The sequence below is a fragment of the Phoca vitulina genome, unplaced genomic scaffold (assembly GCF_004348235.1).
Source record: "Phoca vitulina isolate PV1807 unplaced genomic scaffold, GSC_HSeal_1.0 scaffold7, whole genome shotgun sequence".
Classification (NCBI taxonomy): Eukaryota; Metazoa; Chordata; class Mammalia; order Carnivora; family Phocidae; genus Phoca; species Phoca vitulina.
Window position 1 is genome coordinate 32,161,890 of NW_022589710.1, and position 27,622 is coordinate 32,189,511.

A 27,622-nucleotide genomic window follows, 5' to 3' on the forward strand; every position below is an offset into this window, starting at 1 on the left:
GGGGCGGGGCTTCGGGTGGTCGCCCGGGTTACCAGGAGGCGGAGGCTCCGAGGCGGCTGTGGCCCGGATGTCCGGGCGCTGCCGGCGGCTGATCCCGGAGCTTCTTCAGGGAAACCTGCAAGCGGCCCATGGGTGAGTGGTCGCCGAGGTCGCGGAAACCGTTTGTCTTAGTCCCTGCTTCTTCCCCACGCTGGCGGCTTTGGGCTGTGCCCCGGGGGGCGGCCTCCGGTTAGCGGCGCATCCTTGCCCCTGGCTCGCACCGTCTCGGGCGGGCCGTCATCTCCTCCCGGGGTCGGGGTGGTCTCGGCCCCCTCGGGCTGCGGAGGAGACACGCCGTAGAGGGGAGGCGGGCTGTGTGTGCCAGGGCAAAAGGCCAGGCCTTGGTTGTGTTCAAGAGGTCACTTCAGTCCCTTTGTTTAGCATTCGTGAGGGTAGACTTCAAAATTTAAACAGCGGGCGTCAGTAAGTGCCAACAAACAGGAAAGGGGGCGGAAACTAATTGGTGAGGTCGCCCGCTTCTGCATCAGACGTTGTTTATAGGGCCCTTCACAAAGGGCAAGACCGTTGCAAAAAAAAGTCTTAAAATTTTAGCCACCCTCCAGTAAAGGGAAATGGGAGGGGAAATTGAACGGACACGGGGAGCCTTGGTTTTGTTTTGGTCGGTGATGAGCTGTTGCTTTCACTTTGGTGATTTTCAGGCCTTGGGTTTTGAGAACTTTAGATTATTTACATTCAGGTGTATTTATTAAACAGCTACTGGATGCAAAAACCATGTGGAAGAAGCCTCCAATTCTTTCACTTCTGTCTTCTCAAAAACTCTGAAACAGTTCATATTTGTCTGTTAGTAGTTTAGGACATACTGATTACAATTGATTAAAAAGTATATGCCAAATAAGGTAAAGAAACCCATGGGTTTTAAAAATTCAGAAATTTGGTAAAAGTGAAAATATTAACTTGAAACATTTTGGCCAGTGCTCTTTGTATTGTTTCTCAGCAGCACAAGGAGAAAGAAATCAAAAGTCTACTTGAATTTGAAAGGAGAAAGGACATTGTGGACTAAGCAGTCTCTATTGTGAATTCATGAAGAATTAGGGAAATTATTCAAGAATAGTGAAAGGAAGGAAAAATTCTCTACTTTTAGGGTCTTCCAGCTGGACTAAAAATTAAGTTCACATGAGACAGATTAACAGAAAAAAACAACCACCAAGTTTTATTATGTGTGCGTGGAGGCCCAATTATGAAACTAAGACTTAAAGAAATGACCAATGCAGGCAGTTCTTTATACATTATTGACAGAGGCAATAAATTTGTGAGGAATTTATGGGAAAAGGAAAACAGGTGTTTGGGCTAAGATTAGCAAAAAAGTAACAAGGTTTATTTTTGCAGCTTTTTTGACTTTAAAGTCATTATCGCTGGTAATAAGGATATCTCTTTACTGCTTTCAGGGGAACGGAGGAGGTCTCAGTGTCTTTGCCCCTGTTGTTTCTTAAGTAACTTTTATTTAAAATAATATGCCAAAATGGCACATTTTGGGAGCCTGCTCCTTGACCCCTACAATAGTCATAAAATGCATAATTTTCCAAATTAATTCACATTTGATCACAGTTGTTTTGGATTTAGGTTCTTTGAGGGCAGGAACTCTTGTTATGTTGCTCTGCGGATCTTTAGAAGTTCCTAGCCAGGGAATCTGATACTTAATGCACGTTTATTGAGTAAGTGAATCAATGAACGAAGGAAAATCAGATGTCTCTGATGAAAAAAACAACAACCTCCTTTAATAACTTCTTGATGAGGTCAGAGACAATCTGCAGGCACTGAGGTTTTTTTGTGAAGAAAGCTGCTTTTTATTTTGCCCACGCCTTGAGAGCAGGGGGTTGATTCTAAGGTAGTTCCCCAATATTGGTCAGAGGCCCAGTGACAGCCTTGATGAAATTTTCCCCTGTCCTCAACAAAAATGACAAAGTTAGGACAATGTAGTAATCTTTTTCTAAAGGTGAATTTATTTACTTTAAAGGCCTGCCCTTTATTTTGAAATTATTGCTTTTCTGGTATTAAAATGTGTTCTATTATGAACGAAGGTGATATTTTGTGTGTGTCTCTGTGTTGTATGTGTGCACACTTAATGTTCTGACTGGGCAAAATAGGGGTGGTGATCCTCTATTATTAGTTTTCTAATTAAAAAATGGAAGTGCAAAAGTCTAGACCATCTAATCAAGGGGGACTAGCTGCTGGAGCCATTGGAGACATACCAGGTTAAGCTTTGAATTCTGGGGATAGATCCCACTTTGCTGGTTGATGGGTCTTAACCATAAGGAATAGCATTAACAACAAGATTTCGGTATAACTTTCTGCAGTGGCACAGTGTAAAAGGGGAAATTTAAGTTTAAAAATAAGTGCATCGAGACTTTTGTCTAATACGTACCATTTTTAACAACTGTGTTGAGATATTTCTGCCAAGTACTTCAACTGTTATTACATTATTTTTTATAATCACAAAAGATGTTACTTTACTGGCATTTGTTTTTAAAAAGCTGTCGATATTCAACCAGCATGCCTTGGACTTTACTGTGGGAAGACCCTATTATTTAAAAATGGCTCAACTGAAATATATGGAGAATGTGGGGTAAGTCTTAATTAACATGTGTATGCTCTTTCATTGCTAAAATCTTTTTGCTTTTGAAATATTTTCACATGTAGAATATCTTTTTTCTTCAGTATACTCATTAATTTATAAAAATATGAGGCATTAATAAAATTCTTATCTGTGTTGTATTGTCTATAATACATTTTTCTTGACAGTCACAGTTAAGTATTTTTTAAAACATTTTAAAATTTTATAATTTCTAATTATTAATGCTATAGTGCAGTGACGGGCAGTAAGTTAACATTAAAACTCAGAACTTTTCTCTGTAATTATTTTTATATAGCGTTATTAACTAAGTTTATCATTTAATGTTAGTCAACTATTTGTAACTTAGCAAAAGGAATCTTTTAAAAGAGTGTTTACAGATACACCAAATAACAATGTAGATTTCTTTTACATATGCACTTTCTTTTTTATTTCTAAAAGATGCACATGTGTACATGTTTAAACTGAAATGGGATGTCTTTATAGAATGACTTGGGGATATTAATGTTCTAAAAAATATCTGTACATAAAATATTGTTTTTATATTGTAGGTGTGTCCAAGAGGACAGAGAACAAATGCACAGAAATACTGTCAGCCATGCACAGAGTCTCCAGAACTTTATGATTGGCTGTATCTTGGATTTATGGCTATGCTTCCTCTTGTTTTACATTGGTTCTTCATCGAATGGTACTCGGGGAAAAAGAGGTTAGCACTTTCTATGAATGTATCTGGATGGACTGATGTTGGAATAATGATCATTTAGAAGGCCTTATTAAATAATTATACTTGTAGTGAACCTGTTTTTGCTTTATATTCTGATGACTTTGACTGTGGCAAGAAAACTTAAGGATAGGGTATGCCTCAGTAATATAAAGGGAAATATCTTCTGTTTTACTCTAAATGATCTTGAAGGAATTGTTTTTCATTTCTCAATTACAATCTTTATGGGTTTTCTACAAAGAATTGGTTATGATTCCAAACTGATTGCTATAGAACAAATACTTCGTGATTTGATTTAATACTAGTAACCTAGTATAATGTAGTTAAAATGATATAGCTGCAACCTAATTATGAAAACTGATACCAGAACGTTAAACCAACAAGCATTTATTGAGCCCTGTGTTTTATGTTTAGAAGATCAGGGGAGGAGGTACAGAAATAACTGACGTGGTTTATACTCGTAATCTTGTAGAGAAGACAAATGTGTATACAACTAATTATAAATCAGTTTTAGAAGTGTATAAACAAGTGTATAAAAGTGTTATGAGGGGTGCCTGGTGGCTCAGTGGGTTAGGCGTCCGACTCTTGATTTTGGCTCAGGTCATGATCTCAGGGTCATGGGATCCAGCCCCGTGTAGGCTCCGTGCTCAGTGGAGTCTGTTTGAGATTCTCTCTCTCCCTCCTCCCCTCCCCCAGCTTGCACTCGCTCACGCTTGCTCTCTCTCTCTTTCTCAAATAAATAAATCTTTAAAAAAAGCACTATGAGCAAAATGCCCTAGAATCACAAAGAATAGAAGAGATAAATTGTGCCTGATGTGATCTGAAAGACTTCAAAAAAACATTTTAGGCAGAGGAAACAGCATGAACAGTGGCATGGAGGTATAAAATGTGTGCTGTGTTTTAGGTGGGACTGGAAGTAGTCTGGGGTGGTCAGAGTGTGGATTGCACATCAAAGAAAGGTAATAAACAGGAGAGTGGGAAAAGTAGGTTGAGGCCAAAATGTGAAGGTTGGTTCGTTTGTGAGAAAGAGAGTGCAATCATGCAAGCAGGGGGAGGAGCAGAGGGAGAGGGACAAGCAGACTCCGCACTGAGCATAGAGCTTGATGTGGGGCTCCATCTCAGGACCCTGAGATCATGACTTGAGCTGAATACAAGTCAGTCTCCTAACCGACTGAGCCACCCAGATGCCCCTGGAATGTGAAGGTTCTTGATGAGGATGTGAAGTTTATACTGGGAATGCGGAGCCACATTAGTACATTTCAGCCCTACTGGCTTTTAATTCCTCTAACTTCTCAGCATCTTTCCAGCCTTAGGTCCTTTCCCTTTCGCCAGCTCTTCTCTGCCTCAGATGCTCTCTTGTCCCTCTGACTGCAACTTTTTACCTAGCTGTCCTTTTCCTTCAGATTTCAGTTGTTGTAGAGGCCTTCCCTGACCCAGTTTAAAGTAGGTCTGCCCCCCTTATTTTTCTTTTTTAATAACATTCTTCATTTTATTGTTTTGGGTTTGTAGTTAGCACTCAGCACAATCTATAGTTAGGTTAGTTTGCTCCGATCTCCCAACTAGAAGTCCGTGAGGGCAGTGGCCATCTCTGTTCTCCATGGACTCTCCAGAGACCAGCACGGCAGCCGGCACGCAACAGATGCTCATTTAGTATTTGCTGAGTGCATGATTTATTGGTGAAGGTTTTGGCTTAAATAAGTAGCATCACTGGTTGTGTAATTTTAGAAACGTAATCTCTATAGAGGGTAGGTGAGAGGTGCGGCATATTAGAAGGCTGTTTCCAAGTAGGGATGGCCAGATTCCAGTAGTGTGAATGGAAATGGAAAGGATGCGCTGATGGAAATAGAATTAGTAGTTTTCTGGATCCCACCTAATAAATCCAGGCTGATTATTTATATTGGAAAAGCCTTTGTTCTTTTTCAGATGGATCCGTAAAAAGGTTTTTTAAAAAGTAGCTCTCATCTTTTAATTTCTGTTATAGAATGATGAGAGATGAGGGCAAGAAAGGAGACGTGATAAACTGAAAGCTAAAGTGGAATAATTGCTCAGCTAGTTGGTTGGAACTTCTCAGCCGTAAGCAGGGAAAGATGGGGGTATAGAGATGTACCTCCCCAAATGCATTTGAATTAAAACATCAGATATGTTTTGAGGGACAGTCTTGGAGCAGAGGTGGGGTTTGGTTTGAGGGTAGAGCAGAGGAGTGAGTAGTTCTCAGGCAGGAAAGCAGGTGGGTTTAAAAAGAAGGAGTTTGCATAACTTACGTGTGCTTTGCCTAGGAAATTGGCAGCAAAGAACACAAGAGCCATCTCTTGAATTTTCCTGAGATGTTGCCCTTATACTCAAGGAAGTAGAGGCCTAGCTGTCTGAGGCTAGACCAGTGTTTCTCAACCTTTTATTCATTGTCACTTCCTTAAATAAGGAGCCTTTTTAGATACTTTTTTCAAATTCCACCTCCCCCCCCATGAAATTTTAATGTCATAAATATACTGCTTATTTGTTTATGTTGTGTATGCATCTATGTGCTATATATAACAAATGTAAGATTATTTTATCCCCAAGAACCAATTCTTGCCCTCTTAGGAGTGAAGTCACCTATTGAGAATGCATGGGCCAGACTCTCATCAAAACTTTCCTTTCTGGGCGCCTGGGTGGCTTGGTTGGCTAAGCGACTACCTTCGGCTCAGGTCATGATCCCGGGGTCCTGGGATCGAGTCCCACATCAGGCTCCCTGCTCAGCGGGGAGCCTGCTTCTCCCTCGGCCTCTGCCTGCCATTCCCCCTGCTTGTGCTCTCTCTCTCTGTGTCAAATAAATAAATAAAATCTTAAAAAAAAAAAACCTTTCTTTTCTGGTACTCTTGCTTTCCCCAGAGTTTAGTATTAAATTTGTTTTTCTTTAAGGTCAGGGCAAAGATAAGCAGAATTACATATTTTTATGCAGTATGGTCAGAAGCTGTGCTTCTTATGTGATTTTTTTTTTTTATATAATTTATAACTTTTAGAATGTATTCAGCAATCACTAGGGATGTTTGCAATGTGCCAGATGCTGTACTGGGTTGCAAGATTCAGAGATGACTGAAACGTGGATGCTCCCGGTACAGTGGATGAGATAGAAAAGCCATCACAGTATTTGTGAGGTTCTGTAATAGGCTGGCATGAAGAAGAAAGAAGTTAATTTTGCCTTCTCAGAATAGGGCGCTGTCACAGAAGAAAAAACTGACTTTAAGCTGGACTTTGAAAAGTGAATAGATTTTGATAGGAATTGAAGAAAAAGTCTATCAGCAGGAAAAAGATGTGCAAAAGTATAGAGGCAAAAAAGTGCACAGTGTAATCAAGAAATGAGAGCTGAGGGTCCTGTGAGAAATAAGGACTAAATGAGACCGGGTTATAAAGAGATTTGGGACTACAAGAGTCTTAGGAAAGATTCATAAGACCTGGGGATAACTCCAGAGCTGATCTTGACGGATACACAGCTTGCCAGATAGGTGAGAGAAGCATGCCCACATGTGTGGAGGCGTGAGGAGAAAGGAAATGTGGCATGGCCAGGAGGTGTGGAAAATAATGCTGGTAAGGAGTATTTTTCCTGAAACACAAGACGGGACTCTACGAAGGGGAGTTTTAGAATCCAGTTTTGTTTTGTAAAGATCATGTGGTTGGCTGCAGACAGATTGAAAGGGGGCATGATGAGAAGAGATTAATAAGGTTACTGAAGTAATAGCAAGAAATGATGAGGTTGGGATGTTGTTTCTAAAAACATGAATTCTATAAGGAAGCAAAATATTAAATTATATGAAATTGTAAATGTTCACGTATTCACCGTTTCCATCTGTGTAAAATCATGCAGGAGTTTTTCCAACAATATGAGCTAATCAGGAGCTCCAGGTGACCCTCCTGCAAGAAATAACTGAAGTTTGGAAAAGACATACTATTTAAGAGCTTGCTGGTCTCACTGGAGGCAGGGGAGATCTCCAAGAATAGACAAGCCCACCCTAAGCTGGGGCCAGAGTGACAGAGCAGACAGTAGGAATGGGAGCGCTGCCTGTGGTTAACTGCCGACAGCGGCAGGTGCTGAACGGAGGCAGCGGTGCGAAGCCTGGACTCTCAAGAGGCTGAAGCCCAGGGTAGTGGTGGGCATGGCTGCCGACAAAAGCAGCAGATCCTCTTTGCTGGAAAGCTTCCCCCATTCTCAGTTTAGGCCCATAAAAATCTTACTCATTAATATCTATTAACGACCTCATACTCCATGAGAACCAAATAAAATCAACACGATGACTGTGAGTGGGTAGACATAACCAACACTGTAGTTACACTTCCAAAGGACTGCAGATAAGGGACTTTCAGCTACACAGTATAAAACTGCTACCTTTGTAGTGCTTAAAGAAATAAAGGATGCAGTCCTAAAGACCTCCAAGAGTCAACAAGAGATTACTGGGAATGAACAGATTGGTTTAAAAAACAAAAGGAACTTCTAGAAATGAAATTTAAAAAATGGTAGATCAATCAGCAGATTAAACAGTTGAAGACAGAATTAGTGAATTAGGAATTACATGTATCTGAAGAAATAATGCAATGCTGAGAGAAAGGGAGATAGAAAATGTGAAATATATTAAGAGCAATGGAGCATAGAATGAGAAGCTGTAATGTGTGTCTTTGATTCCTGCTGGGAATGCACCTAGGTTCAATTAGACATTCAGACTTCAGAGACTACCGTAGGTCATACCGAGCACCAGTCTGCCCGGAAGAGCACAGCTTGCCTGCAGGGCAGCGTCAGCTTTTGAAGCAGTTGAGTTCAGCTGCAGGAAGGTAAAATCCACACTGAGTGGGTGTGGGAGTCCAGGCTTAAGGTCTTATGCCCTAAAGGAGCCATTCTTTCTGTAACCTCTCTGTAAGGATAGCTTCCAGAGTCCTGCAAGGGACATGCCAATTACAAGAATCGCTGAACTCAAGAAAGCCGGACCATGGTGTCCCCATCAGGTATTTATTGCTTATTTATAGTTCTCCCAATCCAGATACAGTTTACCAATCAAGGGGTTGTTTGTATCCTAAGCAATGTTACCTGGCAATAAAGTTCGACATTTTACACATATCAGGCTTCCAGAGGAACTAAGCTAGAGTTAACTGAAAGTCAGAATCTCATGTACGGAGGAAAAGTTTTATTAACTCTTTGTGCATAGTTTCTAATCAGAGTCTTCAGAAAAAGTAGAGAAAAGGAAGGAGAGCCAATAATTAAAGATCTATTAGCTTCGGGTTCTACAGACATAGTGAAAAACAGATTTGCAGAATTGCTCCTGGGGAAGCAAAACACATTCCAAGCAGAATAAATAGGAAGAAATTCTCACCTGTTCACACTAAAATTAAACTGCAGAACACCAAAAATAAGAGACCACATGGTGCTCTGGCCAGCAGCCCCCTTTGTGCCGACAGCTGACATCTACTCCAGCCGCACGGGTTAGTCATTTTGAACACGGCAGCCCAGTCAGGCCTCCCTAGATGACTGCATCCCAGATTGGTATCACATGGAACAGATAGGGCTGATCAGGTGAGCCCAGTCAAACCGCAGACTAGTGAGAAATAATCAGTGGTGGTGGTTTGCTATGCAGTGATAGATAACTGAAACATTGTTCAGAAAGAAAGCTCAAAGGCATCTGTAGACTAGATAATAGAAATAATAAGAGAGTTTCCTAAAGAGGCTGGCTGGAAGATAAATATACAGGATCAGTTGTCTCCCTATATTTCATATATAGTACCATGGTATTGTGAGATAGCTAAGACCAAGGTAGCTAAGCTACATTGGATTCATATTGTGGAACATGACAAGCGAATTCTAAAATCTATATGGAAGTGCAAAGGCCCAAGAATGGCAAGACCACTGAAGAAGTAGAAGAATGTAATATCAAGAATTATTGTCATATTCTTTTGTCTCAGGGATAAAAATGGACCCAGGAACAAAATACAGAACCTAACAACAGACCAGTTATCTATGAAACTTGGATGGCAGAAGTGGTGTGGCAATTTGGGCAGGGTGGGGGGTAGGAGGGACAGTAAGCTACTCAGTGCTGCTGCTGGGACAGTTGGGATACCCAAGTGGGAAAATCTAGTCACACCTACCTAATCCATTCTAGGTGAGTGAAAGATTTAAATGTGAAAAGCAAAACCTTAAAACTTTTAGAAGAAAACATAGGTTAATATTTTTCTCAGAATAAGGATTCCTTGGAACATTAAAATGCTAACCAGAAATTTAAAAATTGATAAATTATATTAAAATTTAGAACATCTGTTCATAGATATCACAAGAAAGTGAAAATTCAGCCTATAAACTGAGAGGAAGACATTGGCAACATACTTAACTAAAAAAGCAAATGGATAAACAATGGAATGGGCACACAGTAGAATATTACACAGCAGTGAAAATGAGTGAACTTCAGCTATAAGCAATGCCATGGATGAATCTTAGAAATGTAATTTTGAATGGGAAAAAAATCTCAAGATGAGTATCACTTTATAGTGCTTAAAAAGTAGCATAACTTGGGGCACCTGGGTGGCTCAGTTGGTTAAGTGTCCAAGTCTTGATTTCAGCTCAGGTCATGATCTCAGGGTCGTGAGATTGAACCCAGTGTCAGGCTCCATGCTTAGTAGGGAGTCTGCTTGAGATTCTCTTTGCCACCCTGCTCACATGTGCATGTGTGCTCTCCCTCTCTTTCAAATAAATAAATCTTTTAAAAAAAACAAAACTAGACAGAGTGGTTTTGAAACATAATCTAATTGGAATAAAAACTTCAGAAAAAGTGATAAAGACAACTTAGTATAATGGTTACCTCTTTGGGGAGAGCCAGGAGTGGGAATGAGGAAGGAACAGAGGTAAATATAGATTGTTAATGTTCTAGTTACTGGGTTAGATGATGAGCTTATAATGTTTACTGTATTATTATACTTTATAACTAATATATATTATATATAAGCTTTTATGTGCTTTTTATATTTAAGATAATTTAAAATGATGCATAGGATAACTAAGACATTCTTAACAGTTTAGCAAGTCACTAAAGATAAAGGAAGCCCTGAATTTCTGCTCTTCTATACATTTTAGATAATACTGGCACAGTGTTATCTGGGATGCGTATCCCTTTTTAGTCCAGAAGGTTAAACTCTTCTCAAGTGGTTTTCATGTTTGACTTTTCTTACCTATTTAGAGGATATTTTAGTTTCGAGATTTATCAGTTAAAATTTCCTTTTAGAATCCATGTTTTGAAACATACAGGTTTTCTTAAAAGCCATTGAAATACTGAAAATTTTCTGGTAATTGTGCTTCTTTTGTTTTCCTAGTTCCAGTGCACTTTTCCAGCACATCACTGCATTATTCGAATGCAGTATGGCAGCTATCGTCACCTTACTTGTGAGTGATCCGGTTGGTGTTCTCTCTATCCGTTCATGTCGAGTACTGATGCTTTCTGATTGGTACACAATGCTTTACAACCCAAGTCCCGATTATGTTACCACAGTGCATTGTACTCATGAAGCTGTTTACCCGCTGTAAGTATTTATATAGACTGAAGATCATTTAAAAAATGGTAATTACAGATTTTATTTGTTTCAACAGATTGAGTATTGAAAAATGGCTTCCAGGCACTGGGGGAGATATAGAGAAATGATTTTCTTCTCTTGAAGGATACTCCCTAATAGAAGGGAGTAGAAATACATTTTAGTATAATACAAGTGAAAGTATTTTTGTATTGGTGTTGAAGTGTGTATAAGCATTTCTAAAAGAAGCAATATCTGTTTCTTTAAAAGGGAGTTATAAGGAAAATCTTTATGATATGCAACAGAGAAGGAGTATCTGACATAGAGGAAAGAGTATGGGCTTGAGAGGTAAAAACAGGCATGAGTTTGAATCCTGAGCTGCTGTGTTAATGTGACCATGTTAAGAGCCTCTCATAACTTCTGCTTTCCTGTTGGTAAAAATGGGAATAATGGTACCTTATAAGGTGATTGTGAGGATTAAATAAGTCTGCACATATCAGATACCATGTGCAGTGCCTTACATACAGGAAGCACTTAATAAAATAGTAGCTGGCATTGTAATTAGAGTGCTTGGGTTAATGTTTTTGTTTTTGTTTTTTTCCAAAACAAATGTTTATAATTTCCATGAGAATGTTTTGTTTTAAAAATACCAAATTCATAAGACTCTGTATAATACTATCCCAGACTACTACATTTTTAGAATTTCTCCTTGTGTTCATTTTGATGTGTTTTTCTTGGTGAAGGTGTAAAGAAGAGTCTGGTATTTACATTCTCATAGTTATAGCAAGTTACCGTTACATAATATGCTCAAGAAAATAACCCTTTTTATGCAGGTTCTTAAGAGTACTAAGTGTGAAAAACACTTGCACAAATGTAAAAAGGTAATTTAAAAAAAACAAAATTTCAGATACAGAGATAGGAACTTCTTTCTACCTGTCTACCATTAAGCCCTGTAAATTATTTATTTCTTGTATATATGCCGTCTGTCTCTATATATACATAAAATTTACATACAAGACTGTATATAAAAGACCGATAATGCATTCTTGGTTGGTGTCATAGAGCTAAAGCTCTCAGCTTCGATTATTCTCTTCTCAGATACTATCCAGGGGACTGCAGAACTTGACCTGGTCCTATTTAGAGAGCTTAAAAAGGGAATCAGATATCATATATAACTATCTTATTTGAAACAAAATCATATTCATTTACTGCTGGTGCACATATATAGGTGTTTTTTATACTATCCATAAAGCATATAGTAGGGGAGTCAACAAATACTAAGATTAGAACAGAGACGGCAAATAGGTGCTCTTGGCCCTCATTCTGCGGCCATAACAGCCTCCTCACAAAACTTCATTGATCAGGATATGTTCACCATCTTTGAATTAAGTAGATATTTTTTTTCTCCGCAGCTTTAGCAGTAGTCACTGTGCCATGGCCTGTCTGCCTTGTTTTATTAATCCTACAGAACAGTGGTTTTTGAAAATTATGAGAAAATTTTATGGTATCAACATTGGGTTTATACATATTATTTACTTTACATAGCTATTTAAATGTAACTGTATGGCCAGACTGGGGTAAACTTTTCAAAAAGCAGCAGGACTACCCGGGGCACCTGGCTGGCTCGGTCGGAGGAGCATGTGACTCTTGATCTCGGGGTTTTGAGTTCAAGCCCCAGGTTGGGCATAGAGATTACTAAAAAAAAAAACAAAACTTAAAGCTGCAGGACTACCAAAAGTTATAGAAATTTTTTTCTTTTGTGAGTCAACAAAAAGTAATGGCACAAAATTATCAGAAGCCTTTGGAACACTATTAACATTGACTAATGCAGGCTATTTTCTCCATTGGTATATATAGCCTAGTTCCTTACAAATTGAAAAATACCAAGACACTTTACTGATAATTGTAGTTTTGAGGGGAACTTGATTAGATGAGACATGGAAAAGCATGCAAATTTCTATTATTAGAAACTTACTATAAAAATATTTACATTACTAAAACCTTATGAGTTAATAGGTTGGCTTAATACACTTTTTAAATCTTTAGCATTTTTTATTTTAAATTAATCAGTAATAGGTATTTTGAAACATATTTTCAGTGTTACAATTCCTTGTTTTATTTTACAGATACACCATTGTATTTATCTATTATGCATTCTGCTTGGTATTGATGATGCTGCTCCGACCCCTTCTGGTAAAGAAGATTGCCTGTGGGTTAGGAAAGTCTGATCGATTTAAAAGTATTTATGCTGCACTTTACTTCTTTCCAATTTTAACTGTGCTTCAGGCAGTTGGCGGAGGCCTTTTATGTAAGTTTGATGGGTCAAGTCAATGAAATATATTTTTATGTGTGATAAACAGTATTTTCTCTAAGTATAATTTTGGATCTTTTTCTTTAAAATCGTTTTTTTAATCTTTGAAAATATATATTTTTGCTAAAACATAATCAGTCTTATAAAAAAAATTAAAAATGGGCTTCTTGGAATGGAATAGATATTCTCAAACTAATCAAAGCTGATTTCTATTTAAAGAATACTTTGAATCTGAAGCTTTTAATATAAGTAGGAATATTTTAAAAACCTGAGTATAAATTAAAAAACGAACTTGTTTTTGCATATAATAAATAGAAATTACTGTTTTTTGGGGTTTTTTTAAGATTTTATTTATTTGACAGAGACAGCAAGAGCAGGAACACAAGCCGGGGGAGTGGGAGAAGGAGAAGCAGGTCTCCCGCCGAGCAGGGAGCCTGATGCGGGACTCGATCCCAGGACCCTGGGACCACGACCCGAGCCGAAGGCAGACGCTCAACGACTGAGCCACCCAGGCGCCCTAGAAATTACTGTTGATAATATATACTAACATATATTATCATTAAGTTATGTCTTCAGTTTTTGAGTTCCTTTATTAAAGCCTTTTAGGTACAGTAAAAGAATCCTCAGTATATTCTTTATTTTAATATAGCCATTCATTTATTCAGCAACTATTTAGACTGAATTTTGACTCAAAAGAAGATTAAGAAAAAGTTGTTAAAGGACTGACATACTAGTAGGAAAGCTATAAGTAGCTGAGAGAATGTAGTATAGTACTTACTTGAATATGTGACATTGAATATTGCAGGGATGTTAGATGCCATCTTTTACATGAAGCCTACTGGGGTACAGAGGGCAAGGCTTCTGGCCTAAAGGAACTAGGAAAGATTGGCATCATTATGTAGTGTGGTAATGAATTTGGTTCTGGAGGAGGATGGCGCTGGGAAGGTGAGCCAAGGGAAGAGGAAATTGGAGACTAGTCAGAGGTCTGTTATCCCTCATATTCTAGTTTACAGATGTATTGTTTCAGTTGGCCTGCATAAAATATTTGAAAATGTGTAGTTCCTTCTAGCTCCTACCATTCCCTGTTTTCTTGGATTTGGCCCACTTCCGTTATTTACCTGCCTGGCTGGCCTCTGTAGGTGTTTGAGGTTGCTTTTCTTGCTCTAGGGAATAGAGACCTACTCTTTAAGGATTTTAGGCAGAAGAGTGACATGCCTAGGTTTGCATTTTGGAGAGAGAACTTGATAGCAGTGTGGAAGACGGATTGGTGGGGGAAGAGGACCTGGGGAATCAGTTAAGAGGTTATTGCTGCTAGCCAAGTCTGACTGTCTGGCCGAAAGCAGAGAAACACTGGGAATGGAGAGTATTTTGAGATAGAGTTAACTAAACTAGGTAACTGATTAAACATAGGGGTGAGGGAATAGGAGGAAAATATGATAGAGTAGCTTTCTGACTGAGTAACTGGTGAATAGAGCAACAGAAGCAGATATTAGGGGCGCCTGGGTGGCTCAGTTGGTTAGGCGACTGCCTTCGGCTCAGGTCATGATCCTGGAGTCCCTGGATCGAGTCCCGCATCGGGCTCCCTGCTCGGCGGAGAGTCTGCTTCTCCCTCTGACCCTCCCCCCTCTCATGTGCTCTCTCTCATTCTCTCTCTCTCAAATAAATAAATAAAATCTTTAAAAAAAAAAAAAAAAAAAAAAAAGCAGATATTAGAAGAAGCAAATAAAAGAGGTTGATGAGAAGTGAATCCAGTTTTAGCTGTTTATGGAATATTCACAAAAGTACAGTTAGTTATTTATACTAGTCTGGCGCTTAGGAGAGCTGTCTAGGCTGGAAAGATTAGGAATTGTCAGCCCGCACCCTGTGTCCTAGACTCCAGGTGGTGCTCTTGTGTAGAACCTCTCGAGGGGAAGAAGCTGTGGAAAGTGGGCCAGGGTCTGGGACATTAGCCCAGGGAGACTGCCAGATCCCGGTGCTTCATGTACTGGAGCTGCCTGTACTGAAAACTGCTTTTTCCCACACTGAACATCAGATCAGATCGGGCTTTGTCAACAAGCCTCTGCTCAAAACACATTCGTTGTGAGGATCAAGGAGTTAGTGTTCATTTGCACTAAATATAAATTTATGCAGTCTGCTGAGATTAGTCACAGAGGATATCATACCAACTCGTAATTTTATATTGGAAAAAAAAAGAATAGATAATTTTGGTTTGTAGGGGTGTCTTAGTCACTTCAGACTGCTATAATAGGACCATAGACGAGGTGGCTTGCAAACAACAGAAATTTTTTTCTCACAGTCCTGGAAAATGGGAAGTCCAAGAGCAGGGCACCAGCAGATGTGTCTGGATAAGAGCCCACTGTGTCCTCATGTGGCAGAAGTTGGGGGGGCTCTCTTATGTAAGGGCACCAATTTCATTCACGAGGGCTCTGCCCTCATGTCCTGATCACCTACCAAAGGCCCCACCTCCAAATACCATCACATTGCGAGTTAGGATTTCAGCAGGAGAATTTTGGGGGACACAAACATTCTGTACATAACAAGGAGCTGTGTCTGAGCAAGTAGAGCAGCAAGCGGCTTCGGGTAGCTTAAGCTACCTGGGTCTAGGGAGACAGACACTGGAGTTATTAGGAAGAGGTCTGTGACAAATTTTACCTGCTTGGAATTATTGAAGCCAGTTTTTAAGTGTGATCTGCATTTGAACCACTAGGGGAACTAAAATGCAGATTCTCAGGCCTTACCCCAAGGCCTAGTTCCTCAAAATCTCAAATTGTTTTACACTCTAGAGTAAGAACCATGCCTGAGCCCAAGACCACCGTGTACTACCCACAAGTTTGGGCCTTGTTAGAAACTTCCTTTCCCTTTTTTTTTTTTTTTTTTTTTTTTTTTAACTTAGATGGCTTTTTACTACTCAGTCTTAAATTTGTATCATTAGCAACATTGTTTATAAATTAAATGGGATTTTTTTTTTTTTTTTGAATGGTTGGCTGAGGACCTAATAGCTGTCTATGAAGTAAAATGTTCTAAATGTCAAACAAGGCATTCAGTTATTTAGTAAGTTGGAATTGGGCCCGTACAGATAAGTCAGAGTTTCTGGCTTCTGCTTTCTGAATTAACATTTGAAATTGTTCCAGATGGGTTCCACTGCAATGTAGAATGATTAGAGGTTTCATAAATTGAAGTTGTTTTCAAATAATTATATGAAAAATAATTCAAGATTTTATTCTCAATTTGTTCATTTGTTTTAGTGTGCTATAAATTGAAAACATTTTGGGGCACCTGGGTGGCTCAGTCGGTTAAGCGTCTGCTTTCGGCTCAGGTCATGATCCCAGCGTCCTGGGATCGGACCCTGCATGGGGCTCCCTGCTCAGCGGGGAGCCTGCTTCTCCCTCTCCCTCTGCCTGCCTGTCTGCCTACTTGTGATATCTCTCTCTCTGTGTGTGTCAAATAAATAAATGAATCTTTAAAAAAAATAAATTGAAAACATTTTAAGAGAAAGGTAGTATTTTATAAGGAAAACTTTGAAGTAGACATATCTAGAATTTTGACATAAAGAACACTGAATGATCCATTTGTCCTTTGAGGTTTATTGATACATGAACTTTTCTAAAGAGTAATTAAAACTGTATAGCTTTTCTAACCAATGTCCTCCATCTGGACCACAAAACAAAATTATTTGAGTAATTACTTTCTCAATCCTCCCAAGTTTGGTGCATACTAGTATTCTAGATGCAGACAGAAGTTAATTCTTTACATTCAATGGATGCCTTAAGGTAGGATCTTCAAAGCTGGGCCAAGGATAGTTTTACATTTTTAAACAGTAGAAAAAAAAGAAGAGTAGTAGTTCTTAACATGTGAAAATTATGTGAAATTTGGATTTTATTATCCCTAAAGTTTTATTGGGACATCGCCACACCCATTCATTTATGTATTGTCTGGCTGTATTCCACTACAGTGGGGACTTGAGTGATTGAGACAGTGAGTGTATGGCCCGCAAAGCCAAAAATATTTACTATCTGGCCCTTTACAGAAAGCTTGCTGACCCCTGCCTTAGGGCATTAGGACTTAAGTCTCTCATAGGACTGGTTGAGAAAGTTTTCACCTATGGGGAGAATTATACTGTTTGAATTTTTTTGATGGTTTATTCAGGAAATTTAATTTTCATTATTATACCAATGTTTGTTTTTCAGATTATGCCTTCCCATACATTATATTAGTATTATCTTTGGTTACTCTGGCTGTGTACATGTCAGCTTCTGAAATAGAGGTAGGAAATCTTTTTTTCCTTTGTTAAAGGTTTTTCTTTTTAATAGATTTTAATAACTGAATAGGAGAATAGTACATATGATATGGTACAACTGATTGATTTAGTAATGGCTAATTGGTTGGCTAATTGATGGCACTCAGTAGCTTTTAGCTTAAGTTTATGAAAGGTTGTATATTGGACTGTATTTGCTTGGGAAATTATGCAGTAGTAGGCTCAACTATCCAGCATGTTGGAGAAAAAACAATCATTTCACATAATTTACCCACATAGAAAATGTTTATTATTGAAATGTTGAAAGTTATTAATACTATTTTGAAGGAAACATGAAATGCTTAATTGTATATAGAACTAATTTTACACTTTATTTTACAATGGCAACACTGACAGTCATCAGTAATTATATACATTTTGTACTCTTCTATACTTTGTTCCCAATTTTATTTTCTTGATTATGGATGTTTCTACTTTTGCACTCTAATATTTTGGTGATTTGGAAATAATGTCATAGTCACATTAGTTTTGATACTGTTCCTATTTTGAGATCTCCATTTTGTGCCTCTTTTTAGTATTTTAGTGAAAGGCCACTGTTAGAACTCTTTGAGTTATTCCTTTAACTTAAAAGGAATAAAAGTGTTGCTTGCTAATCTAGTGCCTCGGCACAGTCTTCAGGTGCATACTACTGTTGATAAGATACGTGCTGTCTCATAATTCTTTCACAAAATTCAACCCAGAGAAAGTTAAGTTACATTAGTGAAAGAATGAGAGGGAATGACTTTCAGGTAGAATAATAGTAGAGGAACTAGACAGAATATTTTTATGGTGATTCAGATCTTTTCATTTGTATACTATCTCCATTTCTCCTTTGTAATCTTTAATCAACAATACAGCATGTTTAAAGAAGATAAGCAAATTCATTTTGTCACTTTTATCCACTCTAAGGAAAGACTTGAGGGAGGAAATGATTGGATATTTCAATAAAATGAAGTTTTTGAATTTTTATTTATTATCTATACCATGGATAGTTAAATTAGCTTGAAACATATCTCTGCTTCAGGAATCTCTCCTATATAAAATGTTCATGTACTTCAGTTAGCACTCTATAATGAATCAGAAATAGGGACCTCAATCAGGAAAAGAAAATCTAGTTCTAGGTGAGTTGATGAGTCATTTAATAAGAGAGGGTTGGTAACCTACTGCAAATTACATTTTAGTGTGTTTATTAGCACTTTTAGATATTACTTTTATAATAACTTGTTCCCTCCAATTTCTACATATTAGAGAGCTGTTTAAAGATTAAAGGAAATCAGACTGTTCACATGTCATTTCTGCTCCCTCTAATTATCCAGGCAGCAGACTCCCAAGAATACTAGAGATTGAGGAAGTTGGGTGTATATACCTCCTACTTCCTGCCTATAAGACTCAGCTACAGTGGATCAGGGCAGGAAGAAGGCACATCATGTGGAGTTCCCTTCTAGTTCATATCTCTCAGAAGAAACCATAGTGTTTCCAGGGTTGAATGGTGATGTGGACTAGAATTGAGAGACATGGGCTCCTGTTTTGGTGCTGCCCCTGAATGTTTATTATGGCTGTCGGGAGCCTCGGTTTCCTCATCTGTAAAGTGTAGTGGCTAGACTGAGTAATTTCTTGAGTCCTTTTTAGGTCAAACATTGTGTGATTCTGAGGTTATTGTGTGGAAACAGTACATTTATTTTTATTGGAAGTATTAACATACAGTGTTATATTAGTTTGTGTACAATATAATCATTCAACAGTTCGATATATTACTCAGTGCTCATCACGACATGTGTACTCTTAATCCCCTTTTTTCACCCACTTCCCCCTGGTAACCACCAGTTTGTTCTCTGTATTTGAGTCTTTTTTCTTTTGTTTTTGTCCTTTTTATCCTTTGTTTCTTAAATCCCACATATGAGTGAAATCATATGGTATTTGTCTTTCTCTGACTGACTGACTTCACATAGCATTATACCCTCTAGGTCTATCCATGTTGTTGCAAATGGCAAGATCTCATCCTTTTTTATGGCTAAGTAATATCCCATTGTTTATATGTACCACACCTTTATCCATTCATCTATCCATGGACACTTGGGTTGCTTCCATATCTTGGCTATGTAAATAATGCTGTAATAAACGTGGGAATGCCCATATCTTTTCAGATTAGTGTTTTCATTTTCTTTGGGTAAATACCCAGTAGCAGAATTTGGTAATTCTATTTTTAGTTTTTTGAGGAGCCTCCATACTGTTTTCCACAGTGGCTGTGCCAGTTGGCATTCCCAGTGCACGAGGGTCCTTTTTCTCCACATCTTCACCAACGTGTGTTTCTTGTGTTCTTGATTTTAGCTACTCTGACAAGTGTAAGGTGATATCTCATTGTAGTTTTGATTTGCATTTCCCTGATTAGTGATGTTGGCCATCTGTATGTCTTTTTTGGGAAAACTGTCCAAGTCCTCTGCCCATTTTTTTAATCAGATTGTTTCTTGGGTGTTCAGTTGTAGAAGTTATAGGAGATATATGTATCCACATCCATATTAATATATATATATATCCATACCCATATTAATCCCTAATCAGATATATCACTTGCAAATATCTTCTCCCCTTCATTAGGTTGCCTTTTTGTTTTGTTGATGGTTTCCTTTACTGTGTAACAGCTTTTTATTTTGGTGTAGTCCCAATACTTTGCTTTTGCTTCTGTTTCCCTTGCCTGAGGAGACCTGTGTAGCCAATGTCAAATCACTGCCTATTTTGTTCTAGGAACTTTATGGTTTCACGTCTCACATTTAGGCCTTTAATCCATTTTGAGTTTATTTTTGTGTATGGGGTAAGAAAGCGGTCCAGTTCCATTCCTTTGCATGTAGGTGTGCAGTTTTCACAGCACTATTTATTGAAGAGACTGTCTTTTCCCCATTGTATATACTCTTGCCTCCTTTGTCCTAGATTAATTTACCATATATGCATGGGTTTATCTCAGGGTTTTCTATTCTGTTCCACTGATCTATGTGTCTCTTTCTTTGCCAGTACCTTACTGCTTTGATTACTACAGCTTTGTAGTGTATCTTGAAATCTGGGATTGTCATAACTCCAGCTGTTTTTCTTTCTCAAGATTGCTTTGGCTATTTAGGATTTTTTGTGGTTCCAAACAAATTTTATGATTATTCTAGTTCTGTAAAAAAATGTTGTTGCTATTTTGATGGGGATTGCATTATGTAGATTTCTTTGGGTGGTATAAACATTTTAACACTTGGGTCTTCCAATTCATGAGCATGGAATTTCCATTTGTTTGTGTCACCTTCAGTTTCTTTCATCAGTGTTTTATAATTTTCAGAGTACAGGTCTTTTGCTTCCTTGGTTAAGTTTATTCCTAGATGTTTTATTATTTTTGTACAATGTAAATAGGATTGTTTAATTTCTCATTCCACTACTTCGTTATTAGTGTATAGAAATTCAACAGATTTCTGTTCATTAATTTTGTATCCTGCAACTTCATTGAATTCATTTATCAATTCTAGTAGTTTTTTGGTGGCATCTTTAGGGTTTTCTGTATATAGTATCATGTCGTCTGCAAATAGTGGAAGTTTTACTTCTTCCTTACCAATTTGAATGTCTTTTATTTCTTTTTGTTTCTGTGGCTAGAACTTCTAGTACTCTGTTGAATTACAGTGGTAAGAGTGGATCTCCTTGTCCTGTTCCTGATCTTGGAGGAAAAGCCCTTGGTTTTTCACCATTTAGTAAGATGTTAGCTGTGGGATTTTCATATACGGCCTTTACTATGTTGAGGTACCTTCCCTCTAGACTAACTTGGTTGAGAGGTTTTTATCACAAACGGATGTTGTGCCTTGTCAGATGCCTTTTCTGCATCTGTTTAGATGATGCTATGGTTTTTATCCTCTCATTAATGTGATATATCATGTTGATTGATTCGCAAATACTGAACCACCCTTGCCACCTGGAATAAAACCCACTTGATTGTGGAGAATAATTTCTTATTGTTCCATTTGGTTGACCAATATTTTGTTGAGGATTTTTGCATCTATGTTCATAAGAGATATTGGCCTGTAGTTTCCCCTTTTTGTGGTGTCTTTATCTGGTTTTGTTATCAGGGTAATGCTGGCCTCATAGACTATATTTGGAAGCTTTCCTTCTCTATTTTTTGAAGTAGTTTGAGAAGAATGGGTATTAATTCTTCTTTAAATGTTTGGTAGAATTCACCTGTGATGCCATCTGGTCTTGAACTTTATTTTGTTGGGAGTGTTTTGATTACGGATTCCATTCCATTGATAGTAATTGATCTGTTCAAGTTTTCTATTTCTTCCCGGTTCACTTTTGAGAGGTTATATGCTTCTAGGAATGTATCCATTTCTTTAAAGTTGTCCAATTTATTGGCATGTAATTTTTCATGATATTCTCTTAACATCCTTTGTATTTCTGTGGTGTCTGTTATTTCTCCTCCTTTTCTAGTTTTATTTGAGACCTTTTTTTCTTGCTGAGTCTGGCTAAAGGTTTATCAATTTTGTTGATCTTCAAAGAGCCAGCTCCTGGTTTAACTGATCTGTTCAATTTTTTTTTTTTTTTAAATCTCTATTTCATTTATGTCTGCTCTAATCTGTATTTTCTTCCTTCTACTGGCTTTGGGCTTTGTTCTTTTTCTAGCTCCTTTAAGGGTAAGGTTACATTGTTTGAGATGTTTCTTATTTCTTGAGGTAGGCCTCTATTGCTATAATCTTCCCTCTTAGGACAGTGTTTGCTACATCCCAAAGATTTTGAACCATCGTAATTTTCATTTGTCTCATGTATTTTTGATTTCCTCTTTAGTGTCTTGGTTGACCCATTAATCATTTAGTAACATGTTGTTTAGCCTCCATGTATTTGTGTTCTTTCTAGACTTTTTATTGTCATTTCTAGTTTCATACCTTTGTGGTTGGAAAGATGCATGATATGATTTTGACCTTTTTAAGTTTATTGAGACTTGTTTTGGGGCCTAACATGTGATCCATTATGGAAAAGATCCCATGCACGCTTTGAAAAGAATGTGTAATTCACTGTTTTTGGATGGAATGTTTGAATATATCTTTTAGGTCCATCTGGTCTGATGTGTCATTCACAAGCATTGTTTCCTTGTTGATTTGTCTGGATAATGTATCCATTGATGTAAGTGGAGTATTGAAGTCCCCAACGATTACTGTATTACTGTCAGTTTCTTCCTGTCTGTTAATAGTTGCCTTTATGTATTAGGTGCTCCTTTTTTGGGTGCATATTTATAATTGTTCTATCCTCTTGTTGGATTGTTCCCTTTATAATTATGTAGTATCCAGTATCCTTTTTGTCTCTTGGTACGGTCCTTGTTTTAAAGTCTTTTTTGTCCAATATAAATATTGCTAACCCAGCTTTCTTCTAACTTCTGTTTGCATGATGTATTTTTCGTTCCCTTCACTTTCAATCTTGCATGTGTTTAGGTCTGAAGTCTGTTAAAGGCAGCACTTAGATGGCTTGTTTTTTTATTCATTCAGCACCCTATGTCTTTTGATTGTAGCATTTAGTCCATTTATACTCAAATTATTGATAGGTATATACTAATTGCCATTGTTACTTGTTTTACTGTTATTTTTGTAGTTCTCTGCTCCTCTTTCTCTTCTCCTGTGGTTTGATGCCTTTAGTGTTATGCTTGGATTCCTTTCTATTTGTATATGTATTATAGGTTTTTGATTTGTGGTTACCATTACATTCATATATAACGTCTCATGTGTATAGTAGTCTTACTAAGTTGTGGGTCACTTTAGTTTGAACCCATTCTAAAAGCGCTAAATTTTTACCCCCCACCCCCGCCATGTTTTATGTATATGATGTCCTACTCTACTTCCTTTTGTGAGTCCCTTGACTGATTTTTATAGATATATTTGATTTTACTGTTTTTGCATTTTACTCTCCATACTGGTTTTATATGTGGTTAATCTTTAATTACATGTTTGCATGTGACATTTTTTCCTTTCATAGTTTTCTTACTCATTATGGGTTTTTTTTCTACTCAAAAGAATTCCCTTTAACATTTCTTGTAAGACTGGTTTAGTGGTTGGGGAAACTCTCTCTCCTTCAATTCTGCATAACAGCCTTGTTGGATAGAGTATTCTTGGTAACAGGTTTTTTTTCTTTAGGCATTTTGAATATATTGTGCCACTCCCTTCAGGCCTGCAGAGTTTTTGCTGAAAAATCACCTGATAGGCTTACAGGGTTTCCTTTATGTGTAATTGCTTTCTTTTCTCTTGCTGCTTGTAAAATCTCTATCACTACTTTTGCCATTTTAATTATTATGTGTCTTGGGTTTTGTTAGGTGCTGTCTGTGCTGCCTGCGTCTGGATGTCTGTTTTCTTCCCCAGATTAGGGAACTTTCAGCTTTTATTGCTTCAAATAAATTTTCTGTCCCTTTTCTCTCTCCTTCTGGGATCCCTATTATGTGAATATTATTATGCTTGATGGTGTCACTGAGTTCCCTTAACCTAGTCTCATTTTTTATTACATTTTTTTCTGTTTGCTGTTCAGCTTGGCTGCTTTCCATTACACCAGTCTTCCAGATCACTGATCTGTTCTTCTCCTTCCTCTATTGATTCCCTCTAGTGTAATTTCCATTTCAGTTATTAGTTCTTCATCTCCAACTGGTTCTGTTTTATATTTTTTATCTCTTTATTGAAGGTCTCACTGAGATCCTCCGCTCAATTATGACCATTATTTGAGTTATCAGACATGTTGCTTAGCTCTCTTTCATTTGGGACTTATTCCTCAGTCTCCTCATTTTGTCTTTTTCTTTGAATTAGAAAAGTCAGCTACATCTTCTGATTTTGGAAGTAGTGGCCTTATGAAGAGGTCCTGTGGTGCAGTGCCCCCTGTTCACCAGAACCAGGTGCTTCAGGGGTGTCTCCTCTGTGGGGTACATGGGCCCTGCTGTTGGGGCTGAGCTGTGTTTGCCTTCAGTCCAGTCAGTTGCAATGGCCTCCTTCACCTGCTCAGGGCACACCAGGCAGGGTTTGGTCGCTGTGCTGTTAAGATGTCAGTCGGGCCCCCGAGGGCCTGTAGCTGGGCAGGATTGGCAGTCAGACCTGATGCCTGCCCCCCTTCCGTCTGTTGGGGCTGCAGTTACACCACTCTCCAGGGCACTGCTCTCCCTTCCCTGTCCCTTGAGAGGTTTTTGCTGGTTGGTGGGGCTGACAGTCACACCAGATGCTTGTCCCCAGTCTGTTGCAGCGACCGTGGCACTGATCGGCAGGGTACTTCCTCTGCATTTTCGGTTATAAGGTTTGGCTCTTGGGATTTGGGGCACACTGGCGTATGTGATTCTCTTCCCCTCTCCCAGGGCAGGAGCCACTTTGGAGTGGTGCCATCTCTCCCGGGGTTGCTTGCAGAGTGTGTGGGGGCAGGAGCTACTTTGGAAGGTACCTGCTGAGTGAATCTGCAAGAGAACACGGGTTGGGTGTGCTGCTAGCAAGCTAGGTGGAGAGTGTGCTGCTGGTTCCTGCAAGTGTCTGGGTATCGAGGTCGGGATATGTGCTAGTTCTTTTGTTCTTGGAGAAGTTTCCTAAAGATCCCTACCGTGCACATTCTGAGATTAGTAAACCTCCTTCACATATACCCCTGGTGCTCTTCAAACTGCTGCTTCTGTGCTGTGTCTCTGCTAGGTGGTTAGGCTGGCTCTTTTTTGTTTTCTTCAAATTTTTATTTAAATTCTAGTTAGTTAACCTATAGTGTAATATTGGTTTCAGGAGTAGAATTTAGTGATTCATCACTTACCTGTTATGCTGGCTCTTTAATGGCTGGGAGTACTCAGTTTCTCTGTTATCTTCTGGCTCTCCTGGAGCTAAGTGCCGCTGATTGTAAAAAAAACTCTTAAGGCCCGCTGGGGGACTCATTCTCCCAGTGCTGGACCCCTGTGCCTAGGGTTGCTGGTGTGGGGTCTGATCATGTGGTTTCTTCTGGTTAGTCTCTCTCAGGGCTGAGTTCCTAACCATGTCCCCACCCTTCTTGCCCTTTTCGATGTGGCCTCCTCTCTACAATTAACTGTGGAAAGTCTTCTGCTGCCAGTCTTTGGGTCATTTTCAGAGTTAGTTGCACTGATGGTTTTATCTCAATGAATCCATGGGATGAGAAGAGCTCAGGATCTTCCTGTTCTGCATCTTCCCAACAAATAATGCATTTTAAATTATGATGTAATAAATTATCTAGCTTATTCAGCCCAATAATTTGTTTTCTTTTATAAAATTATATAGAACTGCTATGATCTTCTGGTGAGAAAGAAAAGACTTATTGTTCTCTTCAGCCACTGGTTACTTCACGCCTATGGAATAATATCCATTTCCAGAGTGGATAAACTCGAGCAGGATTTACCCCTTTTGGCTTTGGTACCCACACCAGCTCTTTTTTACTTGTTCACGGCAAAATTTACCGAGCCTTCACGGATACTCTCCGAAGGAGCCAATGGACACTGAATGTGTAAAATGCATTAATACTCTTCTGTTGTCCATGGAGGTAAGATTGGGTTCTGTTTTTGACTTAACAGACTTTATGGTTAGACTTGGAAAATACAAACTGCTGTAGTAGTGTGTTACGTAGTATAATACACTGTATACTTTAGCACTCTGTGACACTATAAGCATGTTAGGAAGCACTCGCCTCCGGCAACAATTTAGTTATTCTTTAAAGCAAAATCGTGTTTCTCTATACCTTGACAAGTATAATCTGAAATCCTTAGCATTGGCCTAATTGTGCATGTTGTATTTAGTCTGTTGTATTTCAGTTTGTTTTTCAAGTATAATGAATTACAAGGACAAACATACCTTGTGGGTCTGATAGCAAACATGGAAATGAAGTATGTTGTTTGTTATTTATTTTTACCAATACAGTATTTTGATAAAAAGAGTATAATTTATATAACAGGTTTTCTGTTTATAAGTAGTTTGAAGACATCTTCTGATTGTTTCTGTTAAGAAAAACAATAAAATGCTTAACTACAAAAAATCTCAGATGTTGACATTTATTGTGGAAATAATTCAGACTATTAAGTAGTAAGAGGAGTAGTTCTTTCCCAAATGAATAAATACATGTATTCACATAGTCCCTTCCTCTTTGGTCTCATTGTTGAAGGATATATACACAGTGCCATATTTTATTGATCCTGAAACTTTTTTCACATTGTGACATCTCTGAATTAGGATGCATCTTACAACTGATGCCTTCTTAACCTAAATACAAAATATATACAATATATAGTTTTCCTGTGGTTAGTTATTGATAGGTGTGCGCTGCGATTTTTATGCCCGGAAGCCTTTGAGAGATTCATATGGGAGCAAAATAAAGTTTTAGGCACTTAACCTAATAATCTGACCATTTTATCCATCTGTATTGTTTAGAAGGTTATTTACCGATTCTGTTTAGTGGGGATTATGCAGGTTTGTTAATCAACTTAAGACATCCATTGACCACTGCAAAATATGAAAGTGCACTCACTTGTTTTGTAGTTTTGTTTTTGCCTTTTAAATTCACAGCAGGTGTAGCCTTGAAGTTATTTTGTTAGTTTTTCTTTGTTAATGTTTTTCATAGTACATTCAACCCCCGGGGGATGGACTTTTTTGATAGAAATGTGTTTCTTCTTTTCTGTAGGAGTAAAAATGTGAAAATTCTGTGTATGTCACACAAGTTTGGGTTGTTGTTAGCGTACATTAAAATTCTAAATTTCCCAAAGAATCCTCAATTGGACAGTTGTATAATCTGGGACTTGGTATGGGGAAGGGAAGCGTAGGGAGCCATGTATCTGATTACCAGGACCATATCTGTCCCTCTACATTTGGAGCCATTTTAACAATTAATTATCTTCTCTGATCTCCTATTCTAGCAGAAAAATGCATATGCAAGAGGAAAAAATCATGCAAGTAATTATAATTCTTCAAATGCAAACAGTTTCAGGAATACTTAAATATGTATCTGCATTTGCTTTAAGAACAAGACCAGAACAATTCATAGCAACTATGGTTGCCAATGTTACTAAATGATCTGTTAAATCGTGATCATTAAAAATACAAATCACCCTACTCAGCTTTGTTCAGTTTTTATTTAGATCCTTATAGGGCATTACAACTCTCACTGCTATAGTGCATGGTAATTATTTGCTAACCAGTGCTGGAT

The 27,622-nt window shown here is 38.2% G+C and overlaps 2 protein-coding genes across 4 annotated transcripts in view; one reads left to right on the plus strand and one right to left on the minus strand.

Annotated features, from left to right (window-relative positions):
- The first annotated feature begins 31 nt into the window (after positions 1 to 31).
- Positions 32 to 26,399, plus strand: JKAMP (JNK1/MAPK8 associated membrane protein). Of its 3 annotated transcripts, none has more exons than XM_032405219.1 (7): positions 32 to 132; positions 2,532 to 2,623; positions 3,181 to 3,335; positions 10,671 to 10,877; positions 12,992 to 13,173; positions 17,364 to 17,440; positions 25,711 to 26,399. In XM_032405219.1, exons 1-7 carry the CDS (start codon positions 129 to 131, stop codon positions 25,927 to 25,929), a joined length of 936 nt encoding a protein of 311 aa, XP_032261110.1. In that variant the 5' UTR covers positions 32 to 128; the 3' UTR covers positions 25,930 to 26,399. The 3 variants fall into 3 exon arrangements, with proteins under 3 accessions (XP_032261110.1, XP_032261113.1, XP_032261111.1); XM_032405220.1 differs by having other exon boundaries at positions 45 to 132; positions 2,550 to 2,623; XM_032405222.1 differs by lacking the exon at positions 2,532 to 2,623 and having other exon boundaries at positions 41 to 132.
- The window catches only part of CCDC175 (coiled-coil domain containing 175), a 63,581-nt gene continuing 62,222 nt past the window's right edge, over positions 26,264 to 27,622 (minus strand). The window contains exon 20 of the mRNA XM_032405223.1: positions 26,264 to 27,094. Within this exon, the coding sequence (XP_032261114.1) occupies positions 27,003 to 27,094 (92 nt within the window). The 3' untranslated portion in view covers positions 26,264 to 27,002. The remainder of the gene's footprint in view (positions 27,095 to 27,622) is intronic.

Coding starts and splice junctions, on each gene's coding strand:
- JKAMP (XM_032405219.1), top strand. Junction 13,174..17,363: donor AGTTGGCGGAGGCCTTTTAT/GTAAGTTTGATG, acceptor TTTGTTTTTCAG/ATTATGCCTTCCCATACATT. Junction 17,441..25,710: donor TGTCAGCTTCTGAAATAGAG/GTAGGAAATCTT, acceptor AAAATTATATAG/AACTGCTATGATCTTCTGGT.